The sequence below is a fragment of the Mastigoproctus giganteus genome, chromosome 14 (assembly GCF_048544385.1).
Source record: "Mastigoproctus giganteus isolate SK-2022 chromosome 14, ASM4854438v1, whole genome shotgun sequence".
NCBI lineage: Eukaryota > Metazoa > Arthropoda > Arachnida > Uropygi > Thelyphonidae > Mastigoproctus > Mastigoproctus giganteus.
Window position 1 is genome coordinate 5,221,197 of NC_143588.1, and position 13,473 is coordinate 5,234,669.

General features: G+C 36.3%; 1 protein-coding gene across 1 annotated transcript in view; it reads right to left on the bottom strand.

Annotated features, from left to right (window-relative positions):
- Positions 1-3,029: 3,029 nt before the first annotated feature.
- Positions 3,030-13,473, bottom strand: part of LOC150074956 (uncharacterized) — a 735,724-nt gene continuing 725,280 nt past the window's right edge. Inside the window, exons 21-22 of the mRNA XM_090389002.1 lie at positions 6,895-7,058; positions 3,030-3,258 (exon numbers count right to left, since the gene is read on the bottom strand). Of these exons, the coding sequence (XP_090245128.1) occupies positions 3,039-3,258; positions 6,895-7,058 (384 nt within the window). The 3' untranslated portion in view covers positions 3,030-3,038. The remainder of the gene's footprint in view (positions 3,259-6,894; positions 7,059-13,473) is intronic.

Genomic DNA, 13,473 nt, shown 5'->3' on the forward strand with positions numbered 1-13,473 from the left:
CTCACAGAACCAACTTTTCATCTTCCTTGTTTATTCATTCAACTGCCATTTTCTGAAACAACTACGGCCTACAGAAGTTCAAGTCTAATGTCAACAAATATCTTTTGTCTTCTCAACCTCCAACCCAAGCACAGTACTATGTACCATTCACTTTGTACATAGTATACCTCACTCTAGTACTATAGGTTCTAATACCTCTGATGTTTGGGGTTTTCATAAAAAAAAAAAGAAAAGTTACCCGGAATAATTGATGTCAGACCTCTTCCAGATAGCCAAATTTTCGGGATAATCGAATGTAAGGTAAGATTAAATAAATTTAAAAGGTAAGTTTACATAATTTATTTAATCTTATGTAAGGTAAGATTAAATAAATGAAAAAAAAAATTATAAACCAATCTTGGAAAAAACAGAAATGTCCAGGCATTTTTATGATTTTTATACAAAACAGGAAAATTAGAAAGTTTTTAAATGCTCTTGATTTTTTCGACTTACTGATAACGAACACGGACAATCTGTGTCCCAGTGAGATTTGCACACAGCAATTATAACTCGCTCTTTTCCACCCTTAAAACCTGGTGCAGGCATTTTTCTTTTAGTGGGCTAGGGTTTTTCTCGGTAATGTTTTCCATAATAAGCCGGTAATGAGCCATCAACATTATAAACATTTCTTTCTCTTAATTTGCTATAACTGAAGCAAACTTACTTTTAAAGGACATGGCTGCTGATTCGTTTGCAAAAAGTTTCTTGCCTTGAATTTCAGCCATCCTGTGCTTGTCTTAAAATCTTCATTACTTATTAATTTTCGATTAAAATCCAGTGCTTTTTTCACACAACATTGAGTCGGACACTGGTTCACCTAAATGTCACTTCTGAAGAAACCACATATGAAGTGCACTCTCTAAAATGGCATTTTCAGATTTCGACATTGTCTGTTTCCTGCTAGATCCTCCTTCACTATTCATAATTGACACAAATTCTGTTAGAGCATTGGAATTTTTCTTGATGTTGTAAATTGTTGAAATCCCCACATTAAACTCTTTGGAGAGATTTCCTAAATTTTCACAATTTCTGTCTTCTGCTGCAATGTTAAAACTACACATTTCTTTTTGTTCACATTTTACCATAAAAAATTTAGAAAAATAATAAATCCCACAGTTTCGGCTGATATTATTCTTACCGAATCTGGAACTAAACAGATCTGAAGTCACTCATGATTTCCAAGAAAACTCAGGTCTCTGTGATATTTTTCTACAGCACATTTCTGAAAGTCAGATAGAATTCTAGAGGTCACAAACGGGAGGTCACGTGAACAGCGATCCCGCTGGAAGTCAGCATTTGCGAACCGGTTCCCGAGGCAGTAGGATGGACGAGTATTCAAACGTTGAACTGGCCGTCATGCACCTCGCGTATGGAGCTGCGGACTGTAATGGGTGCGCCGCTCTGCGCTTGTACCAGGAATGTTTCCCGCACAGGCGTGCTCCTCATCATACGATTTTCGCACGTGTGCACAGAAGGTTACGTGAGACTGGTTGTTTCATGAAAGCTACCATGAATCAAGAGCGAACAATGAGGACGCCAGACAATGAAGAGAATGTCTTGCAGAAGGCAATCCAACTACGAGTACTCGAGCGATAGGCCAACGATTGGGTATTTCCCAATCCACTGTATGGAGGATACTGTCAACAAACCAAATGAGTTCATACCATCTGCAACGCGTCCAATCATTGGAGCCTGCGGATTATCCACTCCAGAGGACTTTTGCTACTTGGTTTCTTCAACAGAAACAGTTCGCAAATGCTGACTTCCAGCGGGATTGCTGTTCATGTGACCTCCCGTTCAACGTCATCTACCGCATGATGAAGGCATTTTGGACCCGGCAATGCTAAGTGATTCCAATTCGTCTTTGTGCCCCCTACACCTCCTGCAAGTTTGTCGCACTGGTAGTGAATCACCCTGTATATATATATATATATATATAAAAATAGATTAGTCAAAATCTAAATATTATTATGTGCCCCATTGCATACATGTATTACAAATCCATTGAACCACATGACTACTCTTGTTGCTGTGCATCCTTAGGCTTGTCTAGTGAAATTCACACAGTTACATTGTGGAAAGCATGTGTATGTGTCAAATTCTTATTTAGCTTACTTAATATGTAGGTTAGTGCAAATGCATCATTTTAACATAGCTATCTACCAAAGTAGTTAAATTAATTAATTAAATTGGCATCGTTTTGGTTATTGCAATAACCTACATATTAGTCATTCTACCTTGTAACATGAGGCCTTTGCCCTTAAATACTTTATAGTCTATATCACTATTGTGAATAAGCAGGTCACAACTGTTGCTTGGTTTGCAGTATTTTTTTATTTTTGTTTTCCTAACAACCAGTGACTCTTTACACGCCTCAATTTGTCCTACTTTTGAACATTGTTACCGGATCTTCTAGTGTCTCAAGCTCCCATACTATTCAAAAGAGGCAGGCAGATTATTTAATAAATATTTTACCAATGTTCAATTTCTGCTGCATGTATTTCATATCTTCTTCGAACTGGCATCTGTAATTCCAGCAAACCTGTATCTAGTCAACGTCTATCAGTATAATTCAAAACATACAGAATTAACTTTTACTGTTCCTCATTTATCCTTTTTGATGGATTTTTTTAAGAATTAAAATCTAATGTTAACAATTATCTTCTGTCTTCTCAGTTTTCACCCATGCACAATACTGTGTTTGTGGTTTCATATATATAAAAAATATACATCAATTTTAAGGTACTACTCTCTTTAATCTTGAACTAAAATGACAACTGCATTCAAACTGCAATACATTCGAAAAATACATTCAAATATATATAGGTATATTACATACTATATCACAGAGGAGTGTAACTATCTATATAAAACAAGAATAATTTGATCAAAATTTGAAATTAGTAGCAGTGGAAAAGATGAAGTAGTCCTGAGAAGTGCATTTCTCAATGAAAATTTTAATACCACTCAAAGAAGGTTATGCGAGACAAACTGATTTACTATCTTTTACTGTATTTTACTGTAATAACTGGATTAAAAATGTCTGGTAGGCACTCCATTAGCGAATACAGAATGGATTCACTTCCATGAAATTTACACTCTTTAAGGTCAACAGTCATATTATTTAGAAATAAGTAAAACATCAAGAGTATCATTATGAAGGAAACTGGAGACTTGGTCACTCCACCTGCTAACTGTCTTCTGAGCATTGATTGCATGCTACAAAGAAAAAATAAATAACCTGCAGTGAAAGTGACTATTTGCAAGTATCTCTAAAAAAAATCTATTAGCAAGTCTTTATGTTAGTTCAGTGGTTTTCAACCTTTTTTTAATAATGGCATCATTGAGTAATTTATTTTCGTTAATTTAATTTTTAATAGTATTCATTTAATTTTTAACTGTGTTCAATTGAGTTTTAATTATTTTTTATTTTTTACTGTAATGTAAGATTTGCGATTTTTTTCATTTTAATTGCTGGAGAGTATCATACGGAAGTGTTCTACATATTATGTCGAGGTAAACTTCTCTTATTATTTTACAAATATTGATATCAACATAGAATATTTGTGGCACCCCTACTTCTGCCTGTTAGATCCAATTCTCTCTGTGTATGTATATATATATATATATTGGAACTTGGCCCATTGCTGTTTTGTGTATTTATAAATTATATCAATGAAGATATATATCAGGCATAATGTCCAAATTTCCAGATGATACAAAGGTTGGCAGGGTTCTTAATGACAGGATCTAGAAATGTTAAGCAGATTGGCTCAGAAGTAGCAACTGAAGTTTAACATTGATAAATGCAAAGTACTGCATATGGGTAAAAAAAAAGGTAAAGTGAAGCCATTATCAACCCACTGCAGGATGGAAGCCTCCTCAACAATTCATGCTGAGGGAAATGGATCATAACTGCATATGGGTAGCAGTAACCAAAGAGAAACTTACCAACTGTGTGGTACACTCAGAGTAGTGGAGAATGAAAAAACCTGGGAATAATTGTGCAGTCAGATATGAAGTTCTCTGAGCAGTGCAGATGGGCTGCCAGAGCAGGTCATGGAGTCTTGTCAATGATATATAGGAATTTTGCTAGCAGAGACAAGGAGGTGATTATCCCTTGGTCATAAGGCAATGGTCAGGCCACACCTTGAGTACTGCATACAGGTCTGGAGGCCTCATTTTAAGCAGGATATGCAGAGTTGCTAGAACTTGTACAAAGAAGGGCAACAAGATTGGTGAGAGGAAAAAAGGGGTGCTCTTACCAAGAAAGGCTTAAGTTCTGCAAGTTACAGCACCTCATTACAATACCATCATTGCTGATGGGATTATTCCGCTTGCTCAGATTATGAATCTGAGGGGGGCATAGATTCAAATTGAGGAAAGACAGTTGTAGAATATATGTGCGGAAGTTCGCCTTTAGCCACCGGGTAATGGAAGTCTGCTGGAACAGACTTCCATCTGTTGTCGTGGAAGTTGATAGCTTAAATAAATTTAAGGCTAAACTAGACAAACGTTTGGAGTGACTGGATGGGTGAAATGGGAAGGGTTTTTTTTTTTTTTTTTTTTTTAGGCTGATGCTGTATAAGCTTGCTTTCTTTGCATCATACACCTCAACTAATGCGAATATATATACAGAGAGAAAATATATGCCGACAGGGCTAGCCGGGTGGGTAAAGTGCCTGCCTGGCACCCCAAAGGTCGCGGGTTCGAATCCTGCCTTGGATCAAAGTACTGCAAAAACCTTGGGAGGTGCATTATGGCCACAGAAGCCGATGCGCCAAAAACTACCAAAAAAAAAAAATATGTATATATGTAATATTAAAAAAAAATGTTATATGATAGCTTTTATAATAATATTTTTTATTATTTAACCTTTTTATAATGAATTAAATACTTAAATTTAAAAAAAAATTGGTTTAATTAACTTAAACCCAAATTAAGTTAACTTAAACCCTGGAATGTTATTGCCGCACCTCAGTTGAAAACCACTGTGTTAGTTTATGATTGAGATATTTGCAGTTGGGGCCATGGAATTTTCATACATATGTTCAAAGGGTAAAAAGATATAAACAGAGTAGAATTATTATGATTTAATGACTGAAATATAATAATATGCATTATCCAGTCGAAACATTTATGACCAACTACCTAATACACTGGTGTGCAAAATTTAAGGACCAGTCAGGTTTTCACCTGTAGCTTCTCACAGGAGTGGCCTGGATATGGGAAAAGCATACCAAAGGAACCTTGTGAGGTACAGAAATGATGAAGGAAACAACACGGTAAAGAGGGACTTAATTCAAAAATGGCAACATAGCACTGGCTGCCATGATACAGATGCATCACTGCCAAAGATGGAACCAAAGGAAGAGGTGGTCCTCAGTAGGAGATATGGCCACTCCTAATGTCGATGCAGGCTTTGCACTGTCTGTCCATACTTAGAACAATGGTGTTGATAAGTTTTTGCGGTAACATCGTCCATTCCTCTGTCAGCGCCATCTTCAGCTGGTGAACATTTTCTGGTTGGCTTGGACATGCCAGTAGGCATTTCCCCAGAGTGTTCGATGGGATTTAGATGGATGGAATGGGCAGGCCAATCCATACGAACAATTTCCTCACTTTCCAAAAGCATATTAACAGCTGCAGTGTGGCGTTATCATCCATAAACACAAAAAGAGGATTCTTCCTCTTGCTTGAGATTAAAAACCTGAAGGGGCATAGATTGAAATTGAGGAGAGGCAGTTGTAGAATAGATGTACGGAAATTTTCCTTTAGCCAGCAGGTAGTTGATTGCTGGAACAGACTTCCATCTGTCGTGGAAACTGATAGTTTAAATAAATTTAAGTCTGAGCTGGACAGGCATTTGGAATGAAAGGAGTGGTGAAATGGGAGGTTTTTTTTTGGCTGATGCTGCCTAAGCTTGCTTTCTTGCATCATATGCCTCTACTAATGCTAGTAGTACTACTGTTAAGTTTATAACTCTACTTTGGAAATCAAACTGTGTTGTAGTCAACTATGGAGGCTCTGACCAGATATATTCTCAACCCCCAAAACAGAAAGCTCTGTTTGTAAAGATTTAATACTTTAGAACTATATCACCAATAGATGCAAGGGCAGGTAGAAGAAAAGGATGACATTGCTAAATACTGCTAAATTTCACTTCAACAGGGACTGTAGAACCTGAGAAAGTTATGAATGAAATTCAACTATTTTTAAGTCAGGAAATGAAATTAAAATGACATCTTTACAAAACAGTTAATTGGAAAAGGGAGATTTCTCGGGTCTTCTTCTGACATAGTTGTGATGTTACAGAAATACAGAAGAAATTGCAGAACTTGCTGTTCTGCGATTTCTTCTGTGTTTGAGGTTCTGTAAGCTGTGTGTGCTCTTCTCTTCATCTTCTTCTGGGAGTTGAATTTCACCTTTGTAGAATTTTATGAAGCATGCTGCTTTGAATACCTGTGTGTGGTAAGCACAGAGACCCTGTGAAAATCCAAAAATGATTGCAGTGGAGATTGCAGAATGCCATATCTGATTTATCCACTCTACAAAATGGAACATTCTTCACTTTCCTTTTCTATTAAACTTTCTAGCTTCTTATTCATTTATTACAGCATCCTCCTCCTCTGTGTGCTATGTTTTCTTAATGGCATGTATTTTGGCTTTTATGACTGCTGCTTTAAAGATATTCCATAACGTTACTCTATTTGACTTCGTTTGTTATCTGCTCGGTTAATAACTATGTAATGTCTTAAATTGCTATGATCTCCTTTTCTGAAATTATAAACCATGCCTTAGCCCTTAACAACTGCAAACAATTCAATTTTCTTCCCGCCAGTATTGGAAACTTACCTGTAATAAGTTTGAAATCCTCTGCTTTGTATTTGTCCACCATGAATCTGCTGGTCACTGCTACTAATTGGAAGTAACAAATCTTGAATTTTATAGTCATTCTGGCTATATGAATCACTTAATGGTTTGTTCATTGGGAATCCTACAAAGTCAATTAGGCTGTCCTAAGAACATACCAAGAAAAATAAAAAAAAAAAGTTCCCCAACAATGTATGCAATATATAGATCTTACGATGAATTTTGATAATTCACAAAGCTTATCTTAACATAAGTAACTGGCTCTAATAACTGCATTGCTTTGGTGAGAAAAATATTAAAATAGAAATAAAAAAGCCAAAAAGAAAATGTAATAAAAAGAATGGTACATATGAGGAATATCAGCAGAGTATAAGGTTTGATATTTTCTTAAATAACTGATTTTTTTGTTTTCATTTTCTGTAATTAATAGAAGTGAAAAGTAAATCTTATCAATTAAGATTAGCACAGAACATAGATCTTATCAACACAGAACATATAATAAAATTATAGTTTTACATTCTCTAAACTTAGCAATGCAATTTAATTACAACTGTATAATATTTATTACTCTTCTCCCATATACTCCATGAACTGTGTAAAGCTAGCAATACAATAAAACCAGGTTTAATCTATGAATTTCTTTCTTACAAACACACTATGGGGGAAAAAATAACTGCCAGATTTCTGATTGTCTGATTTTAATGAAATTTGGATGGATTCACAAATCTTTCGAAAAGATCTGAATATAAAATTTCATGAAAATTCATCCACTGAGAGTCAAGTTATTATGCAGACACAGACAGAGAGTCATGGTGAAGACAACTGACACTTATGCATATATATGAATGTGAATGCTCCTCAAAGTATAATTTTACTTATATATTTATTTACTTATAATATTTTTATAATATATATATTATATATTTATAATAATATAATATATACCGATGAGCAAAAACATTATGACCAGCAAGTCATTATGCAAATCGAAGCAACTGCAGGTGAACTACAGCACGTGCGTGGGTCGGGACACGGTATAAAAAACACCTGATACTGAGCTCCGTTAATCAATGTTACTCTTGTTCTTCAGATGGGAAATGCAGCGAACTAAAGTGAGTTTGAGAAAGGCCAAATTGTAATGGCCAGACTACTGGGTCAGAGCAAATCCAAAACGGCACAGCTGGTGGGGTGCTTACGGTCAGCCATGGTTAGTAGTTACCGAAAGTGGTCTGAGGAAGGGAAACCCATGAACCGCCAGCGAGGTGTTGGACGACCACGGCTCATCAATGCTCTAGGTGAGCGAAAGCTCTCCTGGATGGTATGTGGCAACAGAAGGGTGACTGTGGCACAACTCGCCGGTAATTGGAATGCTGGTGATGGGAGTAATGTGTTACAACACACACGGTACATTGAATCCTGCTGAAAATAGGGTAGCGTAGCCGCAGGCCACTCTGAGTGCCCATGCTAACCACGGTTCACTGGCGACAGTGCCTATAATGGGCAAGCGAGTATCAAAACTGGACCTTGAGCGATTGAAAGAAGGTCGTCTGGTCCAATGAATCATGTTTCCTGTTGCACCATGTGGACGGCCGGGTACGTGTGTGTCGTTTACTGGGGAAGTGATGGCACCTGGATGCACCATGGAACGAAAACAATGCAGGTGGCAGCAGTGTCATGTTTGGGTGATGTTCTGCTGGGATACCCTGGGTCCAGTCATCCATGTGCCGGGTACTCTGATGTCTACCACCTACCTAAACATCATTGCTGACAGGGACACCCTTTCAAAGCAACGGTCTTCCCCTCTGGCAGTGCCATCATTCAGCAGGATAATGCGCCATGCCACACCACCAGGATTGTTTGAGATTGGTTCGTGGAATGTGAGGAAGACTTCCAGGTATTGCCCTAGCCTCCAAGTTCCCCAGACATCAATCCCATTAAGCATCTGTGGTTTGTGTTGGAACAGCAACTCCGATCTACGGAGTCTCAACAACGGACCTTACAGGAGTTAAAGGATCTTCTGGTTACGTGTTGGTAACAGATACCACAAGACACATTTAGAAATCTTGTAGCGTCCGTGCCTCACCGGGTACAAGCTGTTTTGGCTGCACGTGGAGGACCAACATCATATTAGGTTGGTGGTCATAATGTTTTGTCTCATCGGTGTATTTATAATATAATATTTAAGTATATATTTAAATATTTACTTTTCACTAATGAATCTATTTTTGTTTTATTTGAAAGCAAATTTAATGGTATTTATAGATTGTATAAAATTTGGACTGTAATGTTTTAAGAAGCTTAACTATACTGCAGAAATGTAGCATTCAGACACGTAAGACAGGGTAAATTAGGTCTTATAAAAAAAAAATATGTAAATTGCATTTCTTCTATATCCAGTTGCTTGGCTAGTATTTATGTATAGAACAGTTTTTTTTAACCCCTACCAGTGATCAAATGCAGTAATATACAACTTTTTTGTATTCCTCATACCTGTGGATCATATTAAAAATAGGTGAAAGTAAACCTAGAAAGGGGAGATAAGTGGTTAGCCATTAACTATGATTTAAAGGAAATTAAAAATACTGTTACTTACACCATGTCATAGAGTTTAAATGTTTACCGATGTGAATCGCATCAATTTACACTTTGGTGACGTTTCGAGGTTCAACTGAACCCCTTCCCCATCATCCGGTCCATAGAGGAAGTTAAAATATGAAACAAATCAAATCAAATTAGTAACTCTAGGGTTACAACAGGATTGTATTATGAAATTACCTTAATGAATTATAATACAAAATTGGCATTCTAATGATTAAGTTATATTAAATTAAATTCATTACAAAAAATATCTGCAAAAAATTGCCCATAAGGGCTATGGAGAACTTAGATTTGAAAAGCAAGGACCACCTGGCTTATAAAAAGGAGGTGCACAAAGAAAAAAAAAAAAAAAACATACAGAAAATTAGGGTAAGTTAACTCTGAATGGGGAGTGGACATGGAAGTAAAATCTAAAGAGGGATTAACAAATAAGTAAAATTCTGGAAAGGCTTATATGATACTGGAGGGAGAGAGAGAGGTTGAAGCAGACTGCTAGACTGGGATAACTGAACTGGCAGGGTATGACTGTTTTTATTATTCAAGAGAGGGCTGTGGTCAATCAGAATTAAGAATTATGGACTACCCTCTAATAGGGTTGACTTCAGGTGTCCTACAGGTGTGTAATTAGAAACAAATCAGTTCAGTTGAACCTCAAAGAACTCCACAAGAATTCAACAACATCAGAGCCATCACAAAACTTAACAGTTACCCATCAAGGATCATGAAGAAAGTCAACTAGTACAACTGCAGATTTCAACAACCCTAATAAGGAAACCAGGATTTCTACATGCAAGATAATTATACCATATATCCTGGGAATCGGAAAACAGCTAGAACCTAAAATATCCAAACTTCTATAGAGCATCTACATATTTTAAATAGCATCTGACAAAAAAGAATCTTCTGTATAACCCACAAAGCACCACATACTTTTTACAGTTTAAATGTTTACCGAAGTGTAAAAGGGCATCATTTTATCTGTATCTCATATTGTGCGCCTTCTTCACAATGAGTTGCCATGTATTGCACTACCTCGAATAAGTAACGCTTCACTAAAAGAGAAGACGATTGTTACTTATTCTCGGTGGGCACCACCACCACCCAGACGGCACTGTTTCAAGGGTAGTTGGCCTTTCATTGGTGGGTGGGCAGGTATCCTGGTATTGCAGACATGACAATCCAGTTGTGAAGGAGGAGCACAATATGAGATACAGATAAAATGATGCCCTTTTACACTACTAATGTAGTTTTTTGCCTTTAAGAGTGATCTATGGTGGGTTCACACCAATATTATATAGATTATTTGTACTCTTAAACCTATGATGCCTTGTTGCATTGACTTTAATTTATACTTTGTAATTTTGTAAAGAATTTAATTTAAGTAAATCATCTTAACTAAATCATCAAAATGCCAATATTGTATTATAATTCATTAATGTAACATAATAATGTGATGCTGTTGTAACCCCACAATTACTAAATCGATTTCTTTCATGTTTTAATCTCCCCTATAGGGCCTAATGATGGAGTTCAGTTGAACCTCAAAATATTGCCAAGTATAAAGTGTAAATTGATGTCAATCCACTTCAATAAACATTTAAAACTCTATTTCACTATATCACATAGTGAAATCGTGCTTTTAATTTCCTTTAAATCATAATGAAACCAAATTCTCAAATATAATAATTTTTTTCTGGTATATATTTACACAGTCGAAGCTTTTTATAGCGACCCCCCCCCCCTTTTAAATGTCCCAGCATGTTATAACAACCTATGTGGTAGATCCCTGCCCATTTCCCATAAACCTAATGCTATTTACATTCATTATAATTACCTTGAAAGATGAACAAATTATCTATAATGACCTATAAATTTCCAACACTCTTTTTTTTATTGCAATATTCACATTTCAAAATAATAGAACTCTTAATTTACTGAAGCTAATAATGAACTTATGGGCTAACCATGAGAAATCACTGTCTAAAATTAACTTCAACTAGAAGTTCATTTTATTATACAGTTATGTATAGACTGCATGTTTACATCTATGAAATGGGTAGTTTTGCTAATCACAAAAAAATTTTATTTTACAAGCTTTATGATAATGGTGCACATTTGATGACTGACATCCCTAAGAGTACAATGTTTCTAGTGATAACATGTATAAAAAATATTCCCATAGACCAAAATCTTCAAGGCTCAATTTTGCAAATTGCGTAAATATTGAAGATGTAAAGTCTTCTGATGTAATTCCAGTAATTCAAGAAACTTCATGAGCTCTATTTCAAAAAAATTGTGCAATGAAAGTACAGCCACAAACACTGAAGCTAGAAAGGAAAGAAAAGAAAAAATATTTTGTTGACATATGAATTGAAGATGTATGACATAGGCATTGATATGTTTCACCGGCATTGAAGATGCCAGAATGGCATCTTCAATGCTGGTGAACTGGACCTATTTTTTTTTAAGTTGCTTTTAAGTGTATCAGATAAAATGCTTATATTTAAAGATGGAAAATGTACTGGTAGAAAAAACAGCTATACAGCTCATTACCATTTTGAACACATCTGGCATGGAGAAGTTCCCCTTAATCATTGGGAAAGTTCACTAGAACGCCTAATGCTTTAAAGGTTGGAAGACATCACTGTATCGAGATGTATGAGATAACCAAAAGGCTTGGATGTCATCAAAAATCTATGAAGAATGGATCAGAGAATTAGATTGCAATATGGGCAAGAAAATTAGAAAAAATTTGTTTGAACAGAGATATTATGGAAAACTGCACCCCTCACTGCCAAGTGAATGGCCTACATTCAATCACTTTTAAATACCTATCACCTGATATGACATTAATTCTTTGGCCGCTTGATCAAGGTGTAATCCAGTGTTTTAGCATTAGTAAAGGCACATGATGCAAGAATGCAAACTTATATAGCATCAGACAAAAAAAAAAAAAAAAAAAAAAAAAAAAATTTCACCCATCCACTCGCTCCAAATGTTTCTCCAGATCTTCTAAATTGAATGTATTTAACCTATCAACTTCTACAGTGTCAGATGGAAGTTTGTTCCAGCAATCAACCACATGCTGGTTAAAGGCAAACTTCCACTCATCTATCCTACAACTGTCTTTCCTCAATTTGAATTTATGCCCTCTCAGGCAATTATTCTGAGCAAGAGGAAGAATCCCATCAGCATTGAGCATGCTCAAACTATTCAAGGCTTTATACAACTTAATCAGATCACCTGGCAGGTGCCTAGTCTCCAGACACTGTAATTTGCAAAACCTTTCCTTTCTCATAAGAGCAACCTTTGTTCCATTCACTAACCTTGTTGCCCTTCTCTGCACTTGCTCCAGCAGCTCTACATCATTCCTAAAATGAGGCCTCCAGACCTGTATACGGTACTCAAGGTGTGGCCTGACCAATGATTTATAAAAGGGGATAATCACCTCCTTATCCCTGCTAGAAAAACTCCTGTATATCATTCAATCACTTTTAAAGACCGTCTGTACTGCTCAGAAAATTTCATATCTGCCTGCACAATTACCCCCAGGTAAATTTCATTCTCTACCACTGTCAGTGTAGCACCACACAGTTTATACGTTACTCTGGGGTTACTGCTTCCCATATGCAGTACTTTACATTTCTCAACGTTAAACTGCAGTTGCCACCTCTCAGCCCATCTGCTCAACCTTTATACATCCTGTTGCAGCAGCATACTGTAATTAGTGTCGTTAACAACCCTGCAAACCTTTGTATAATCTGCAAACTTGGACATTAAGCCTGATATACCGTGATCAATATCATTAATAAATACAGAAAACAAAAATGGACCCAACATTGAACCCTGGGGGACTCCACTAATAACATTAGTCCACGAAGAGCAGTGTCCATTGATTACCACTCTCTGTCTTCTGCACAAATTGGAGTAGTGTGGCATTGGAGGCAAAATGCTGCTATGGAT